We start from the raw sequence: 17,888 nt of genomic DNA on the forward strand, positions 1-17,888 counted from the left end.
TTGGAGCAGCTGGAGTGCCTATGTCCCGCATTTTCCTAGGGTTGAGGGGCACATCAGACTAGACCTTGTCTTCAAGGGACACATCAGGCTAGACCTTCTTGTCTTCAAGGGACACATCAGGCTAGACCTTCTTGTCTTCAAGGGGCACATCGGCTAGACCTTCTTGTCTTCAAGGGGCACATCAGGCTAGACCTTCTTGTCTCCAAGGGACACATCAGGCTAGACCTTCTTGTCTTCAAGGGGCACATCAGGCTAGACCTTCTTGTCTTCAAGGGGCACATCAGGCTAGACCTTCTTGTCTCCAAGGCAAGTTAGGAGTCTGCTGGGCAAGGACTGGATATCCATGCAGCACTGAAGGATGGTCACCAGGTCCCAGAAATGAGCATCCTGGATCTGAGGTAGAGGAAAGAAGGAGCCAGGTTTCCCGTGTTCTACCTTGAAGCTCTATTCTTGGCAAAATGGAATGAACAAACTTCTGACTGTAAGCAGAGAGCTTTGGCACTGGTTTGAGGACCCCTTGACTCAAGCTTCTATAGCCATTCTGCCTTCCAGGATCTCAGGAAGGAGGCAAGGCTGACCATAGTAAAATAACAAGATGTTAAAAAGCAGAGGGCGATACCTTGCCCACCCACCATTCCAGTTGTGAAGATCTACAGTTCGCCTGCGAGGATCTCCAATCCCCCACACATCGCAGATGCATTCATATAAAACTGGGATGCCTGAACTCGTATCTTGATAAATGGTAAAAAAAATTCCTTTCCCGTCCCTTTTGATCTGGGAGTTTCCTTCCCATCTCCATTGGAAATGGCATGTGAACTGCTTATTCCAAACACGGAGGAGCAAAGGTGATTTATGTCAGCAGAGAGATATCAAAATCGTTTTGATCAAAAAGTGGCAAGCAAGCACCTACACTCATAAGCCAGTACCTACAGTGAAGGGAAACAGCGCTCCCACCGGGCACCCTAACCTGCCTTGACAGCCCTCCACTCAAGCCCCCAGAGATGATCTTTATCACAGGTAGCCTTGTCCCCTATGCAAAGTTTATGCCCCCAAAGGACTTCAGCAGACCTAGGGGGTTGGGGAGTCAATTATAATGCTAACCTTCGAGGACGGTAATGACCATCCAGGCCCTGTCCTGTCACTAAGACAGAAGAGAGGACTGGGAATAACAGTTCAGGGGTTACCTTTCCCAATTTCCAGGTCAGGTGTCTAGTGGGTTAAGGGTAAGGCGCAGAGATGGTGTGCTGGCAGACTGGGCTGGGAACAGGCCTCAGTTCTATTACAAGAGCTCTGAATACCATCCCAGCCTGGAGGGTCGGGGGTGTTTCAAAAGAAACCGAGGGAGAAGGGCCTGCTCTGGCTTTTGGAGGTTCTGAAGGACATAGTTCTGATGAAGACAGGGCAGCCAAACTGACGTGATGGATTTCAACTTTCCCAGACCTGTTTACCTGCTGGATGCAAGAGCTGTGCCATAGGCCTAAGTAATGCTATGTCTCCAAAGACGCTGATGTAGCGTTGGCCCTGGTACAGCCAGTGCTCAGAGTCCATGGGCATCCTTGTGGAATGCTCACGTGCCCTGTGCTCAAAACAGCGCCACACTGTGGGCATCTGCAGTGGTAGTGTCCAGGGGAAAGGGAGTTTGTAGCTGGCCCTAGTCCAGAGTGATGAGGAGCCTCCACACTGACTGGGGGACATGACAAGCCTAGTAATTTCCTCCCCTACTTCAGGACCTAATCCCACCCTGACTGAGAAGTCAACCCTGGGCTCCCATCCTAGGATTCTAGGGCCCAAGGTCACAGTGTGGGCCAAGATTTAAAATCTAGTTTTCTGGCTCCCAACCCACAGGGCACTTTCCTTACACAAAGCTGTCTCCAAAGTACTTGTGAGGGTTGTATCTCTTTGATCTCCTACTTGACCCAGAGAAAAAGGGACAGGGCTAAGTCCTGTTTAATAGCTAAAGAGATAAAATTTAAAGGCTAGTCATATGTCCGATATCATACTGTGAATTCAAATGTCCCTTGTGGATTTAGGGCCAGATATTTCTTGGGAAGGTGATGTTCTTATCCTACCATTAGGTCCCTTACTGGTTGGGTTCTCCTGCCCTTCATCAAGTCCGTGCCATGTCTGCTAGACCAAGCACGGATAGGTCATTAAAGACTATGACAAGGGGGTCTAGTATCTGCACCAAAGGCAGAGGCCAAGACGGGAACCTGTGTGGTATTGTTCCCAGAAACTTTGCAGAAAGGGTCGCTGGACTGCATAGAACAGAGGTTTATAATTAACCAAGTTCACTACACAGATAAACTGGCCTACACCTCCACCCTCCGTCTCTCAACACCTTCCCCAAGGTGCTGAGATCCGTATCAACACCACCACTGTCTTACCATTCTCCAGGACTACCCTGCTCGGCATGGCCCAGCACTTTGTTCAGATGGACGTGGCTTGAAAGGGACTGTCAGACCTTTTGCCCTGGCTGTAAGCCCAAGTGGTGGTGGGATCCAAACCCTCTTCTGCCTGGCTTAATAAAACTGCTTTCCTTCTGACCCTCTGCAGGTTTTTTGTTTGTTTGTTTGTTTTTATTTTTTGTTTTCCATTGCCATTTACTCTCCCTGCCCCTGCCCCTGCCCCTGCCCCTGTCCCATACCAATTCCAAGACCCACATGCCAAGGTCACAGAATGTTGGAGTCACTAGGTAATCTGGAAAGCCAGCCTAGTCTGGTGCTTCATTTTACAGGCAGTAGTAATCTGGAATAGGATTTCTCTCCGTGTCAAACTTCTCAGCCGGACAAACTTTGAAGCTATGACTCTTCTTTTCTTTTGCTCAGTCTAAGCACTGCCGCTCCCGGCTATTGACACTCTAGCCACTTCCAAAGCTGGCCACCCACTGGATTCTCCTGTGACTTAGTTCTCCGCTGTCCCTGAGCCCATACTAGAAAAGCTTAGGTCTCAAACTTAGTTTCCAGGCCTATCTTCTTAACCCTCATCCTCATTCCTCTCTCTCTCCTCGTTTAAGCCTTGCCCCACGATGCCTTGACCAAATTCAAGGTTTCCAGCACACTTCCCAACTGTCTAATAAGAGTTGGAGAGAGGACTTTTGCAAAACTACAATTCCCAGCAGCCCCTGCGAAGGTACTCTCGCGGGTTGTAAGGAGACACGTACGCGGAAGGAGCAAGCACTGGCAGACGGCAGAGCTGGCGTAAAGGGAACTAGTGGTAAAAGGACCTAAATGGTGGAGGGGGTGGTGGGCAGGGTAGGGGTAAGGGACGAACCCTCGACGTAGGGAGGGTTCGCAGGGCCTGCCTTGCTCTCCTCATGCCCACGCTTGTGTTGGTTCCATTACCGGTGGCTACGAGAAGCTGACATCTATTGTGGGGTCCAGAAGGTCAGCAATCAATCTTTAGAATCCAGAGATTCCACACCGGTGGTCTGTATGTGCACTGCTGGAATAGTAGGCTCAGCGTTTGACATATCGAGGGAAACTGTGTTTTGTTTCGAGCTTTAGTACACGCAGATAGTTGTAGGATTCACATTCAGCACCTAGAGGTTGGTGCTCATCAGATGTAGATTAGTGTTAGTTCAGTTCTTGGAGTTTATTCTTAGGATTGAAATTAAATACCCAGAGCTCACTCGAGGTTTGTGGTTTCATATTCACTGCTGGGACTTGGAGCTGAACATCTAGAAAGAGGAAACAGGCATTCGCAAAGCATTGGGATCGAAGGTCTCAGGTTTTTTGAGATTTGGGGTCAGAGAAGGGGGTCCGTTGAGTACCTGAGTTTACAGAATTTGTTCATGGCCAAGGAGAAGTCATTAGAGATAAAAGAGTGGAGTGCGGTTTTCTGAAGCCAACTGAGGTATGGATTGGGATGAACTTTGTGGCAGTGTGCCCACAGAGGGACTATACTGAACTTTTGAGTTTACATCCTAGGAAAGGACTATGTATTGTACTATGGGATGTGGTTGTAATTCTTCTGTTGTGGTTGGAGGTTTAGGTCACAACGACCATCATGCTCAAAGCTGTGATCCTCATTGGAGGACCCCAGAAGGGTGAGGAGCTGGGGAATAAGGGAGTGGGTAGGCTGAAGCTGCCGGTGGGGTTGGGACAGAAGGAAATAGGAAGCTAAAATGTTCTCCTGTCCTCTCTCAGGGACTCGCTTCAGGCCTTTGTCGTTTGAAGTGCCCAAACCGTTGTTCCCTGTGGCAGGTGTCCCTATGATCCAGCACCATATAGAAGCCTGTGCCCAGGTAACCCCGTAGGCCTTCCTCTCACTCCACACTTCCTGCTCATCTCCTTCACGCTGTGTGTCTGTCCTCCTTCTCCCAGCCATGATCTTCTCCTACCCAGTACAACTACCGTGGCTGTCATTCACAGATGTCCATGTCAATGGCGCTGCTTCAGGTTGTGCATGCAGCCAGCCCTGACTTCCCTGCCTCTTGCCGGTGAAGTCGGGCAGGCATCTGAAAGGACGAGTCAGAGTCATGGCCGGGGGTACTGGTAATAAAACGCAGAGCCCAGTGCTGTAGCTTCTATTCTTTATTGCTTTGTTATTGGGCTAGGCGAGGTTTGGGTTTGAGTCCCTGTCTTCCTGCTGAGACCTGGAGCAAGCAAAATCTCAACTTCTTTCAGCTCCACTTTTCTTATCTGTAAAGGAGATTAAACCTCCCAGGTAGAGGGTTGAAGCTGTAAAATGCCTCATTCAAGGCAGACCCTTGATAAATGACCCTGTCATCTTATGCTGGGGACAAGCTTCAAGCTTAGAATAATATATAGTGGGAGGTGGTTCGGTTGGTCGGTGTTTGCTTGCACAAACAAGCCATGGGTTCGATCCCTGTCAGTCACCCGTCTAAAGAGCTGGTCTTAGTGATGGACTTGTAACCCCAGCACTGGGAATGTAGAGATAGGGGGATTATTGGGGCTTACTGGCTAGCCAGTCCAGCCTAATCGTTAGGCCCCAGACCCCAGTGAAAGACCCTGACAAGGTGGGCTACTCCTGAGGACAGATCCATTGGAGATCCAAGATTGACCTTTGGCCTCCATGTGGATGTTTACACAAGGGCCTGTGTACCCCCCACATATGCATGGATACACGAACATGAGTTACAGATACAACTCAGAGACAGAACACTTGTCTAGTATGTATGAGGTCTTGGTCTTGCTGAGAGGGGGGAGGACTGTGGCTTGGTGGACAAGGTCATTCCAGGCCAGGTGCATGGGAGAGTTTTTTTTTTTTTTTTTTAAAAAAAAGGGAAATCTTAAAAAGGGGAGGGGGGCTGGAGAGGTTCAGGCTCTCCAGCTGAAGAGGTTAAAGGCTCAGTGGTTAAAAGCACTGACTGCTCTTCCAGAGGTCCTGAGTTCCATTCCCAGCAACCACATGGTGGCTCCCAACCATCTGTAATGGGATCTGATGCCCTCTTCGGGTGTATCTGAAAACAGGGACAGTGCACTCACATATATAAACTAAACAAATAAATCTAAAACAATAAGTAAATAAAAAGTGGAAGGATGGAGCTGAGCGTTCTAACTTCCTCACTGTCCAAGGGAAAAGCAGGGCAGAATGGCTGATTGCCCAGGATACCCACTGGAGCTGAGCCTGTATCCTCTAAGCTTCTGGACCAGTATCCAGACCTTCCCAGTTCTCATCAGAAGTTTCTCTGCCAACCTCCTCCTTTGTCCTAGGTCCCTGGGATGCAGGAGATTCTACTCATTGGCTTCTACCAGCCTGATGAGGCTCTCACCCAGTTCCTGGAAGCTGCACAGCAGGAGTTTAACCTTCCAGTCAGGTGTGTGCGTGTGCGTGTGTGCGCGCGTGCATGTGTGTGTGCATGTCTGCGTGTGCGTGTGCGTGTGTGTGTGTGTGTGTGTGTATGTGTGTGTGTGTCTGAGTCTCAAAGTTCTTGGGAATGGATTGAGTCAGTAATATTCACCAGGGTTCACCCCATACCCAAGATACTTATTTGGGGCATCAGAATTACTTAATATGAGGTTTCCTTGCAGGCCTAGGCCAGAGGTACTCCTGACAAGGGTGGAGGTATCAGGGGAGGGTGTGTCGGGTACCCTGGCTCATGGTGTCTCACTGAGCTGGTTGGGGTTCCTGGGGACAGGTATCTGCAGGAGTTCACTCCCCTTGGCACAGGGGGTGGCCTCTACCATTTTCGGGACCAGATCCTGGCTGGCGCACCTGAGGCCTTCTTCGTGCTCAATGCTGATGTCTGTTCTGACTTCCCCCTGAGTGCCATGTTGGATGCTCACAGGCTCCAACGCCACCCTTTCCTACTCCTTGGCACCACGGTGAGAGGGCTGGGAGAGCGGAAGGCTATAGAGAGGCAGAGACCACTCTGGGTCTTGGAGTAGGAATGGGAGGGAGGTGTGCTCCTCCAACAGTTACAGAGGTGTCATCGGCAACCCTGAGCCCTTTGGTTGCTGGGAAGTCGGGGGAGGGAGGGCAGCTGTCAGCTCTCAACTCTGCTGAAGGCCTGTCAGTGTCAGAGCTGAGTGCCCGGTGCTAGGGGGGAAGGAAAGAGAGGGAGAGAAAACAGCCTTGGCCGCCCTGGAGGAGGCAGGTCACTGTCTTGGATATGTCTGTCTCTCAGGCGAACAGGACACAATCTCTCAACTACGGCTGCATCGTTGAGAATCCACAGACGCATGAGGTGAGAGTGGAATGGGGCTGGGTGCCTCTCTGTAAGGTCAACCCCATACCCTACACCTCTAGGGGTTGCTGAGAACACTTTTGGGAGGGGTCCATCCTGTCAAACAGATAGGACAGTTTGTGTGCCATTCCCCTAGCCCTCCCTAGTAAATCATCTTTAAGAGAGAATGACAGGGGGAAGGGGCACCAGCTCGTTTCTGTAGGAGTGATGTTTTAATAAGTGTATGCACCAGGCACTACGGAACACAGAAGAGAGGCCCAGCAAGAGCCTGACATGAGGGGGGCAGGGCTTCCTTCAAGAAACAGGTAGAGATGAAGGAGACAGCAGGCAGAGAGAAGAGTTTGTGCAAAGGCAGGCAGGAAGTAGCATGGTGACCCATAATTACTGAGGTGGGAGCATAGTCACTGAGGCAAGAGGGACCTTGTCCCTGTTTGCGAAGAGCCCTGCCCCTGAATCTCATGGACTTTGACACACAAACCATTTTACTTGTTCATAGTTTAATATATATAAAATCTACATGAAGTGGACCCGTATGCTTACATACATGCAGTTTCGTGGCAGGCACCAGCTAGACATGAAAGAAACAGAACCGCACAACGCATTCCCTGTCTCAGGAAACCTCAGTCTAGCAGGGAAGACGGTCAAGAGCCAAACCTTGGCACAGTGGCCCGGGTGAGGCCTGACCAGAGGTCAGGGGTGTCAGGTCAGAAGAGCTAAGTGGAGTTGACAACGGAGTGCCAAATGACAGTGTCAACTGGGTTCCAGACAGAGTCCATAGGAGGAGGCAGAGAAGGACATCCCAGTGGCCGGTTATTTCCCAGTTTTTTCCTGGAAGGCCAGTAGTTAGGGAGGGTGGAGCATGGGTAGCCGCCTGGGGATGTAAAGCCAGGTAGGGCCAAGGTGTGACCTACCCCTTCAGGAGTTGCTCTTGGCAGCAGAGGAGCCTGGGGGTGACGTAGTGTGAGCCGGGGGTGGTGGTGGTGGTGGTGGTGGTGGAGGTGGTGGTAGTGGTGGTGGTGGAGGTGGTGGTGGTGGTGGTGGTGGAGGGTGGTGGTGGTGGTGATGGGGGAGAGGTGGTGGTGGTGGTGATGGTGGTGGTGGTGTGTGGTGGTGGTGGTGGTGGTGGTGATTGTGGTGGTGGTTGTGGTGGTGGTGGTGGTTGTGGTGGGGATGGGGGTGTTGGTGGTGGTGGTGATGGATTGTGATGGTGATTGTGGTGGTGGTGGTGGTGATGATTGTGGTGGTGGTGGTGGAGGTTGTGGTGGTGGTGGTAGTGATGAATGTGGTGGTGATGATTGTGGTGGTGGTGGTGGTGGAGGTCCGCCCTCCACTATGAACTCTGCCTTCACTTCCTTAGGTCCTGCACTATGTGGAGAAACCCAGCACCTTTATCAGCGACATCATCAACTGTGGCATCTACCTTTTCTCCCCAGAAGCCCTGAAGCCTCTCCGGGATGTTTTCCAGCGTAATCAGCAGGATGGGCAACTGTGAGGCAGGCTCCATGACCCCGTGACCCAACCCCAAGCATCCCAGTCCCTGACCCGTGCCCCCTGCCAGGCTCTGCAGGCCCCATGTCACCCGCTCCCTGTCTTTCTCCCTTCGCCCTTTCCCGCTGTCATCTGGAGCCTGCCTCCCTAACTCCCCAGTTCCCTTCTAACCTCATTCTGTCCCTCTTCCTTCCACGCCCCAGCCCCTCCTCTGTCACCGCCTGCCCATTCCGCTTCTGGTCCATTTCTCTCCAGCCCTGGTTGTCCCAGAGACATCTTTGAGAACAGACGGCAACACACACTTGAGTGCACATGCGCTCAAGTGCAGACACGCACACGCACACACACACACACGCACACGCACACGCACACACACTCTCGCTCGGGCTGCCCAGAGCCTTGCTGGCTAATGTCAGGTTTGTCCCTCCCGAAGCCTGAAAGCTGGCCACTAGGTCTCCCCTCCCAACCCAGCTCCCATCTCACGCCTCGTTCATCTGCTGACAACATTTCTCACTCCACCATGTCTCTGCTTCTCTCCATCTCTCCTGCCTTCTCTATCTCTGTTTCCGCTGAGCTGGCATCTGTACCATCTCTTTCCCCCCCCTCTCTGTGACTGTCTCTGCCCTCACCAGCTGCCTTGCTCTGGGGTGAGTTTGGTTTTTTTTTGTTTTGTTTTGTTTTGTTTTTTTTTGTGCCATCCAGTGAAGGGGGGAATCTAGATGGGTGAATTCGGGGAGGGTGGGCATAAGCAGGGACGGGAGGAGTGGGGTCTAGGCCTGGGGCTTCCCAGTGAAAGCAGTCAGTCAAGGGTAGTACAAGAAGTGCCTAGGATTTGAATAGACCTTGGTAAAAGAGCCAAGCTAGAGGAGGGCTTGGAGAGTGGCAAAAGCCCCTTCAATTCCTTCCTGGAGAGACTCCATATTTGGACTCACCTAGGGAACTGATATCTACCTCTTTCCTGGCCAGGGAGGAATCTCCAGGCTCTTGGCCTGGTGCAGGGACCATCCGACTAGAGCAGGATGTGTTCTCAGCCCTGGCTGGGCAGGGCCAAATCTATGTGCACCTCACCGACGGCATCTGGAGCCAGATCAAGTCGGCAGGGTATGTGGGGCTGGAGAAGAGCCTGTGCCACAGATCTTGAGACTCTTAAGAGCGTGGCACTGGGGTGGTGGGCACAGGCCCTTCTGGACCCTGAGTGCCCCTCCCTGCTTTGGTCCCTAGCTCGGCCCTTTATGCTTCCCGCCTGTATCTGGGGCGATACCAGATCACCCACCCAGAACGGCTAGCCAGACACACTCCAGGGGGCCCACGAATCAGAGGTACCCACCCCATCCCATTATTCCCTTCACTCTCCACGTCCTTGGGCCTACACTCTTCACCTCAGGTGTGGAAATGAAGGCTCAGTCTCCTCCCCTCCCTATCCAGATGTGTTTTGGGGTACCTGCCCCCAGGTTGTTTCTTCTGCTTCCAGGAAATGTTTACATCCATCCAACTGCTAAAGTGGCCCCATCAGCTGTGGTAAGCTGTGGCCCCAACTTCAGGGAGAGGCTGTTGGGATCCGTGGGGATACCTAGGGACTAAACTCAGGTGCTGGCCTGTCTCCCCCACCTGCTTTGGAATACCTCTTGTGTCCCCAAGTCCCTCCATTCTCAAAGTATGATGGTCTTCTCCACAGCTGGGCCCCAATGTCTCCATTGGGAAGGGGGTGACCATAGGCGAGGGTGTGCGTCTGCGGGAGAGTATTGTCCTCCACGGAGCCACACTGCAGGTAGGAACCAGGCACACAGGAGCGTGTGGTGCCCAAGAGGCTGAAGAGGGCGGAGGGGGGGGGGATTCAGGTATGCCTTCCAGAGCAAGAGGGGTAAGCCCACCCCCAGGCTCTGAGTGTCCCTTCCATACCTTCTCCTGCAGCCTCCTACCCCACTCACCTTGAGCCATTCCATTTGGCAGGAACACACCTGTGTCCTTCACAGCATTGTGGGCTGGGGGAGCACTGTGGGGCGCTGGGCCCGCGTAGAGGGGACTCCCAATGACCCCAATCCCAATGACCCCCGCGCCCGCATGGACAGCGAAAGCCTCTTCAAAGATGGAAAGCTACTTCCTGCCATCACTATCCTGGGTATGGTTTGTTGGAGGGTAAGGGGTAAGGGTTGAGGAGCTCCACAGGTGATGGCTGGAGTCCGCAGGGAACCTTAATTCTTGTTATGTCTTGTGCATGTCTGTGCTTGAGTGTGTGTGTGTGTGTGTGTGTGTGTGTGTGTGCGTGTGTGTGTTCCTTAAGCAAATATTTACCAAAATCCTGCCATGTACCCAGCCTGAGTGAAATCACTGGGGTTGGAGGCCTGGCCTGGAGTACCGACAGGCAGAGCCAAGCCATGGCCCCAGCTCTCTTGTGACCTGTTCCTGGCGCCCTCCTCCATGCTTCAGGCTGCCGAGTACGGATCCCCGCTGAGGTGCTTATCTTGAACTCGATTGTTCTACCACATAAGGAGCTGAGTCGAAGCTTCACCAACCAAATCATTCTGTGAGGTGCTGCCCAAGGACTCCGCCCGCTCTCCTGTGGGATGCCGCCTGCCTGGCCAGCTCTGTCCAGAAAGGACCTGAGGAAGCCACCTCGTAGGGAGCCATGTGTGTGGCCAGGGACACCTGGCCTCCCTCCCCACCCCCAAATAAACCCCCGTGAACCTTGGAGCCAGCTTGGACTCCGCTTGTGCCTGGGCTGGGGGTGGAGGTACAAGAGGGGCAGCTGAGTCAGGCCCCCCCACATTAGCATTTAAATTGGAGTCGTCGCTGCTGGCTCATGAATAATGAATTCGGAGTCTTGGTAAATCTCCCCCTCCCACTTCCTCAGCCTTCTGCACTAGCTGTTTTAGAGGAAGGCCCTCCAGGCTCCCTGGCCTGCTGGCCCCCACGACCTTCACCCTGCTTGCTTGCCTGCCTCCCTGGGCCTGGCTTTCCAGAATGCTGAAAGCTGGAGGATTTCAGTGGGCACACTTGCTGGGAGGCTTGGACCCAGGCTGAACACCCAGCCGCCTGCTCTCCTCAGCTCCACGCCAAGACCCAGCCCCGGCCTGTTTAACGCTTTGCCAGCTCCATCTGCTCCCAGGCTGGCTTTGGGGAGTTGGGGGTTTTGGCCCTACCCAGGGGTCTTCCAGGATCCGTCTCCCTCCCCTGTCAGAGGTCTGATTTAGAAGAGGCCCCTTTACCTCCTGGAAGTCTGATACCTGGTGGGTCCTAGCCCTGCTCTCCACATCTCCATGTTTGCCCATGACCCGAGTGTGCCCCTCTTGGCACCCCCCTTTCCACAGCTGTGGGTGCTGAGTTTAGTTGCCAGATGAGCTGGTAATGATCGTAATCTGCTAATTGAGAGGAATCTAATTACCCGAAGAGAATAGGGGGGCAGGGTTTGGGTGGGAGGCAGGAGGGGGTCCTGGCAGCCGGCTTGGGTGGCAGGCAGCAGGGTGTCAGGACCTTGTTGTCAACACCAGGGGCTGGGACAGAGCTCAGGATTTCATAGTTTCCTAGGCAGGCAGGCAGTTAAAAAGAAATATGGGAACTGGACCAAGGCTGACCTGGGGACTGCCCTAGAGATGACCTCCCATGTCACGAGGGCTGGATGGCCCATGGGAGATGGCCCAAGGTCTTAGCAATTCTAACCTGTAACCTCCATAGCCTCTTTCCCTAGTTTCTTCCCAGCCTGCCTCCAACCCAGACAACTGTCATGTCTGCAACCATCAGCAGAGTTGCAGACCCATTCAGCCTGGGGTCAGCTCCCTAAGGAAGGGGCCAGGAGAGGGTTGGACCACAAGGCCAGGCTATGGGTCCCTTTCCTCTCCTCCCCCTACCCTGACCCTTCTGTTCCAAGTGGTTGGCAGAGGCCATGGCAGCTCCATCATAAATATGATAATTTAATTATTTTCTCAGCAAAACACCGTGAAATCCAATAAGTCTGTGTCAGGCCCTGGCCCCCGGGACCCCCCTCCTAGACCCAGTGGGGGTGGAGACGTGATGGCAAGAGGCTCTGGAAGGGGAGAGGGTCAGTGTTTGAAGGTGGTGTGGAGTAGGGAAGCTGAAACCTTCAACACATTGCCCAGGCTGGGGGGGTCACAGGTGCAAAGTGTCTTAAGGGTGAGGGGGTGACACCCTCAGTCCTTCCGAGCACTCCTCTGCATTGGGAGAAGCCAAAGCCCCACTGTCTAAGGGGGCAGCTCACAGCCCAAGACGTGGGAGCACCCTGTCTGGAGAGGGGTAGCAGGGAGTCCCCTTATCTGCTCCTTTGGGGACCTGCACCCAACCTTCATTAGCCTCATAGAGGTGTAGGGTGTAGGAGGGTGCGGGTTCAGGGGGGGGTTTGAGAAGAGAGAAACCAGAAGCAACTAGGGGTGGGAAGTGGGGAGGGGGTTGAGCAGGGGGAGGATGCAGGGGGAGGGGTGCGCTCCTGCCATTAGTGCTTTTTTTCCTGGTTTCCATAAAAAGATTATTCTGTGAAATCAGTGAAGGGGAGCGAGCTGGGGGCCAGGGAGGGGGGGTGGGTCCCTGGCATCAAGCTGGATGGGGTGACAGGGAAGGAGAGCTGAGGACAGGGACTGAGTATGGAGAGAAATTTGGATGGGCTTCAGGAGCAAGCAAGATAGAGACAGAGAGCCAAGAACACTGGCTAGGGTTGGGGGGACTGGTCAGAGTGGGGCTGACGGAGTCGGTGCCCTCTCTCACTTCCGTCCTGTTGGGGCTGCCCAGGTCCCAATCCTACCTCTATCAGAGCCCCTCCCCCTGGCACTTAGCAGCTATTATGGGGGAGCAGATTGCAGCCTCCTCCCCCTCTCTGGGAAGCAGGCACAGCTGGGGCCCGCCACATCTGCCGCATCAGCACGGAACACAGCTGGGTGTGCCCAGAGCCATACTCCCCAAAACAAAAAGGGGGTGGGAACCAAGGAGAGCCCAGACCCCTGAGATAGACACACTGACACCTCTGCCAACAGACACTCCTCAAAGGGAAGCAACACCCACCAACACACGCTCCCTGTGTGCAGAGACTGAGAACTGGCAAACACGCAATTACCCGGCCCCGCCTGCCACCTCCGCTCCCCTCCCGCACCCCCCTCTCTTTCCTTTTCTTCCCACTAAGGCTGCCTTCTGTCACCAAGCCATCTCTGAACTATCCTAGGCTAGGTTTAGGGGAGCAAGGGGTTTCATTGGCACCAAGAACACCTTTCTAGTAGGTCAAGGGATGGTAAGGGATGCCTTGGGAACACATCCCGGGTAGCAACTTACTCCTTTTCCAAGATTGTACCCCTCCTCGTAAGGAGGCCTACCCTAGTCAGGTGAGGGGTCTATGCCAGTGGACCTATTCCTGTGACTCTCGTGTTCCACTGGCCACCGCAAGGCGGCGCTGTGTGCCCTCAGTAGCTCCAAATCCGTTCTGAGCGGCTCCAGGGGCCAGCCTCTGCCAACCCTATTATCTGGCAGTCCTCTACCCTCCCCGGTTCATCGCTTGGCTTAGCTTTGCCACCCCAGGCATGTGTGGGGTGTAGAAACGTTCATGACCGGAAAGTCCTCCTTCCCAGAACGGATGATCAAGAGTTTTCTTCTTTCTCCTCTCCTAGTTAATAGCCCCTGATTAAACCTGCCTCCTCAAAGATCTCCTTTCCCTGCTCATCTCTGTGGCCGGTGTCTTGCCCTCAACCCTCTCCTCCCTGCCCCCTCCCATCATCCCACTCGGCACCACCCCCCCATGCCCCTCGGAGCTTTAATCCCTCCTGCTGCCGTGCTGCCTTATCTGCTCCCAGCAGCTTTCGCTGCAGCAAAGCCCTCTCCCCCTCCTTCTCTGGATCTTCTCTCCCTCCTTCCTGTTCTCTCTGCTCTCCGACCAGCGCCACCTCCTGCCTAGCCTCTCTGTCACTCAGACCCCCATCTCGGGGCTCCCTGTCTGACACCAGATTAGTGCCTAAAGGCCCTTTGCCCTGTCTCTAGCGTCTGCTCAGGGTCTGTGGGCTGCCTACCTACTCCCACCCTCCCTCTTCTACCTCAGCCCTCTCCACTGACCCCTTAAACTTCGTCCGTTTCCAGCCAGTCAGGATGTGTATCTTTCTTCTTCCGCCCTCCCCTTCCACGTCCCCTCCCTAGTTCCTCCAGGATTTCCCTAAGCTTCAATCCCACCCTCTCCGTTCCTGGTGACCGATGACCTCCGCTTGAGAATACCCAAGTAGGGATAGATTGTGTGAGCGCAAGGCAGAGGAGCGGATGCTTCCCAGGGATAGCCTAGGGAGGGCCCTGTGGGGGTGCAGAGTACTGGTGACAGTGGGGGCAGGGCCTGGCGATGGGACGCTAACCCTCTTCAGTTGCCTCAGATCACGTCCGGTCCTTCCCATCCCCCTTCGCCGGGACTCTCATTAACCGCTTCTCCTGCCTCGTCCGTGGCATAAATAACCCAGATAAATCAGCCGCCGTCCGCCCCCGCCCCTCGGCCCCCTGCACAGCCCGTTTGTCACTGCTGCTCGCTCGCCAGCCAGGCCTGGCCAGGCACTCACCCCCCCATCCTTGTCCCTCCCTGCCCACATGTGTCCCACACTGGCTTCCCACCCCCTGGTCAGCACCAGGTCCTGGTTTCTGAGCTGCGGCGGGTGTCAAGGAGGTGTCCCTTGGGATCTGGAGGCTGGGGACTCGATCTATAGAATGCTCCTTAGGAGTTCAAAGGTTGTGTAGTTTATGAAGCTAGCCAGCCAGCCAGGGGAGTCAGGAGCCCTCAAACGACAGGAAAGAACAGAAAAGGCTTCCTTTGGGGGAGTCCCTGGACTGTTAAGAGGTTCCCTGGGAAACCCTTCAGGTTCTGTACTGGAGTCTCGGGTCTCCCTTTGGAGAGACATTTTGCTCATGTAAAACTTCCAAGTTTCTTCCCAATATCTCTGACTATTCCATCCTGACCTCCCTATTGTCTCCACCCTTTTCCCGGCTTGCCTAACCGGATGCACTCTGACCTTTGCCTTCCTCTCTCGCTAACCTGCTCTTTCTCAGTTTCAGGAAGCTTATTTCAAATCTCAGGGCGGGGAGAACTGGGCAGTGAACACATCTGAGAAATGGGGATAACTGGAGGGCAGAGGAGCCGGAGTGGGGCCCACATTCTGCCCGAACGGTAGCCCCTCCCCACACTCCAAACTCCGGGGTCGCTGGCAGCCCCTCCTACTAGCTCACAGCTAGCTCAGGTCCTAGCCAGCTCCCCTCGGCCCTGCTTCCCCACCCCACTCCCGCCCCCGAGGGGGCAGCTGGTCCCTAGGGAATGGGTGAGAGAAACAGGGAAAGGCTGAGGGAGCTTGGGCGCAGGGATGGGGGGTGGGGGTGGGGAAGAAACTGGGCCGGGCCCCAGGGACCAGCTGGGCAATGAGCCGGGGAAGCAGCCGGGAGGCTAAATGAGGGAGATTATCACCCAACTGCAGCCGGGCAGAGAAGGAGGCAGGCAGGGAAGCAGGGAGAAGGGGGGGAGAGGGGACAGGGCCAGAGGCAAAGGGGGTATGGAGGAATAGAAAGGGGGCCAGAAGGGGCTGCGGGTGGGGAGAGTGAGTGGAAACCGCCAAGAGATGGGATGGGAGGACGGGGGTCCCCACTGAGCATAACCCGATTCCAGGAGGTCTGGGAGACTGGATCGTAGGGACTTGCGGACAATTAGAGACAGCTGGCCACCGGGCAATGGTGAGAGTCTGCGTGTAACAAACTGCGGCTTCATTCCAATGCCCTGGAGTTCCCCTACAGACCCCACCCCCACCCCACCCCCCCGGCATGGAGTTACCACCCAACGTCTTCCCTTTTAGAGGTGGAAGAGTCCCTGCCGATCTGAAGCGGGGGAGGGTGTCATGATGGAGGTCAGCTTACGGTGGAGACAGCTTGACCCTGAGAGCTCAGCAGATAGCAAGGAATTCAGACAGGATATCAGGGGAGTGGTGAGTGCTGGGGGGAGACTTGGGGGCAGCTCCCACTTTCTTGGCAGAGCCCCAAACTGAAGTAACCTTAAAAAAGCAATTAAATCACCTTTAAAAAAAAAAACCCAGTAAAGAAAAATCGATATTGGGAGAAAGGGGAAGAAAGAAAAGGAGGGATATGTGGTGCAGGGGGGTGGGGATGGGGGGGACTTTGGAAAGGTCTGGAAGTCGACCAGTGGGGGAAGAGTAGGGGAGACTACTGCCAGGGTACGGGGTAGAGAGGGAGCTAGCTGTGTGTGGTCACCTGGACTGTTCCATAGGAACTCAGCGCCTGCTTCCAGTGCCAACTGTACTTCTGCTGTGTCCCAGCCAAGAGCAGCACTTGAACCTGTCCCCAGGGGTCTACCCAGCTTTGGGAGCCTGCTGACCTAGACTCTCGGGAAGGAAGCTTGGGGGGAAACCCAGCTGTGGGACCCTGGGAAGCCACTTTGCTGAAAGGCTGGGAGCATCTAGTCAGAGCACCATGCACGGCTAGGACCGGGTGTGCAGGGGGATTACACACTGGGGTGCCCCTCACCAGGGGCCCGACCTAGTATTGCAGCCAGGGCAGGCTGAGCAGCAACCTGAACCCTCAAGGGAAGCTGCGCTTGTGACTCTCCCTCGGGGGCCAGCCTGAGACTGCAGGGCCGGGCTGACGCAGGGGAGGGGTGGCCGTTGGACAGCGCGTGGACCTCGGGCTCTAATCCTCAGCAGCTGCCGTTTCCCTCAGATCGATTCCCTTCTCACTTTTTTTTTTCAGCTGCTGGTTCCGCGGCTCGGATCGATGAAGCTGCCTCCCCCTCCCCTCTGAGCTTCCTCTCCCTGCTGCTCATTAGCGCCCCGATTAATCAGCCCCCCTTTCCTTCAGGACAAGTACTTCCTCTCCCCCATGAGGACTCACACTTTTACACACCTCCCAGGGGGCACAAGTGGACCATTCTGGCTACCCCCAAGCGGGAGGTACCAACATACCCCCTCCTGGTGAGCCAAGAGGGGTTTCCACTTCCTCTTGTGATGGTAGCCTGTGTGTCTGATTTCCTCTCCAAGATAGCAGCCTGCAGGGCAACCCTGCCTAGCTATGCCAGAGGACAGGACATTCTGGGCACTAATTTCCTTAGCATAGTATTTCTATTGAAGCCCCCACTCATCTTCTCACTGGCTCTAATACCTCCCCTGGGTTCTTCATTTCCCTCTCCCCTGCCTCTGAGCTCTTTGCTCCCTGGTCTGGCTCATCCAGCCCCCTCCCTCGGTTTCCCCAAGCCTGGTCATAACAAGGGATTGGGAGACTAAAGGACTAGTAAAGTGGCCACAGATGAGCAAGCCAGCCAGCATGGACCCTGCTTCAGTCACAAGAATAACTGAACCTGGGATTGGGGGCAAAGTCAGAGAAAGGGAAGCAGCATCCCTCCTGGAGGGGGTAGGGTGTGGTGGATGTTGAATCAGCAGTCCCCTAGGGAAGGGGAATCTGAGTGAAGCCACAGTTGTCCCTTCCTCTCTCTTGCCTGCCTTCCCTTCCCTTCCCCTCCCTCATTCAAACAAGTGGCTCTCACAAGGAGTTGCTGGAAGCCGCTGTGAGTAGGGCAGTGAGATCCGCTTAAGGCTGGAGTCAGGAGTCAAGGTAGCTAGGAGGTGGGGTTGATTGACCCTTGAGGGGGTGTGGTCCAGAAAAAGTGGCAAGGAATGGTCTGAGCACTCTGAGCATAGCACCATTCCCTGGTTGGCCCGAGACTAGGCTCTCCTTGGCCCCCACACCATTCTAAGGTACAGCGAGAGAGTTTCAGAAGCACCCCGGTCCTGGAATC

At 54.5% G+C, this 17,888-nt stretch overlaps 1 protein-coding gene across 5 annotated transcripts; it reads left to right on the forward strand.

The window, feature by feature from the left end:
• The first annotated feature begins 3,144 nt into the window (after positions 1–3,144).
• Positions 3,145–10,828, forward strand: Gmppa (GDP-mannose pyrophosphorylase A). 5 transcript variants are annotated; one of them, XM_032901406.1, is made up of 14 exons: positions 3,145–3,213; positions 3,985–4,045; positions 4,146–4,243; positions 5,676–5,779; positions 6,101–6,287; positions 6,590–6,649; positions 8,007–8,137; positions 8,770–8,784; positions 9,104–9,238; positions 9,359–9,456; positions 9,609–9,655; positions 9,813–9,905; positions 10,088–10,256; positions 10,565–10,828. In XM_032901406.1, the coding sequence occupies exons 2-14, from the start codon at positions 4,006–4,008 to the stop codon at positions 10,663–10,665; spliced, it is 1,278 nt and encodes a 425-aa protein (XP_032757297.1). In that variant the 5' UTR covers positions 3,145–3,213; positions 3,985–4,005; the 3' UTR covers positions 10,666–10,828. The 5 variants fall into 5 exon arrangements, with proteins under 5 accessions (XP_032757297.1, XP_032757301.1, XP_032757299.1 ...); XM_032901408.1 differs by having other exon boundaries at positions 3,167–3,213; positions 3,991–4,045; XM_032901407.1 differs by lacking the exon at positions 3,145–3,213 and adding an exon at positions 3,364–3,383.
• Positions 10,829–17,888: the final 7,060 nt, after the last annotated feature.

This window comes from Rattus rattus, chromosome 4 (assembly GCF_011064425.1).
Source record: "Rattus rattus isolate New Zealand chromosome 4, Rrattus_CSIRO_v1, whole genome shotgun sequence".
Taxonomy (NCBI): Eukaryota; Metazoa; Chordata; class Mammalia; order Rodentia; family Muridae; genus Rattus; species Rattus rattus.

Excerpts from the sequence above, each read along its gene's own strand:
- Gmppa (XM_032901406.1), top strand. The coding sequence starts at position 4,006 with ATGCTCAAAGCTGTGATCCTCATTGGAGGACCCCAGAAGG. Across the intron at positions 4,244-5,675 it reads ATATAGAAGCCTGTGCCCAG|GTCCCTGGGATGCAGGAGAT; the intron begins GTAACCCCGTAG and ends CCTTTGTCCTAG. Across the intron at positions 9,239-9,358 it reads AGCCAGATCAAGTCGGCAGG|CTCGGCCCTTTATGCTTCCC; the intron begins GTATGTGGGGCT and ends TTTGGTCCCTAG.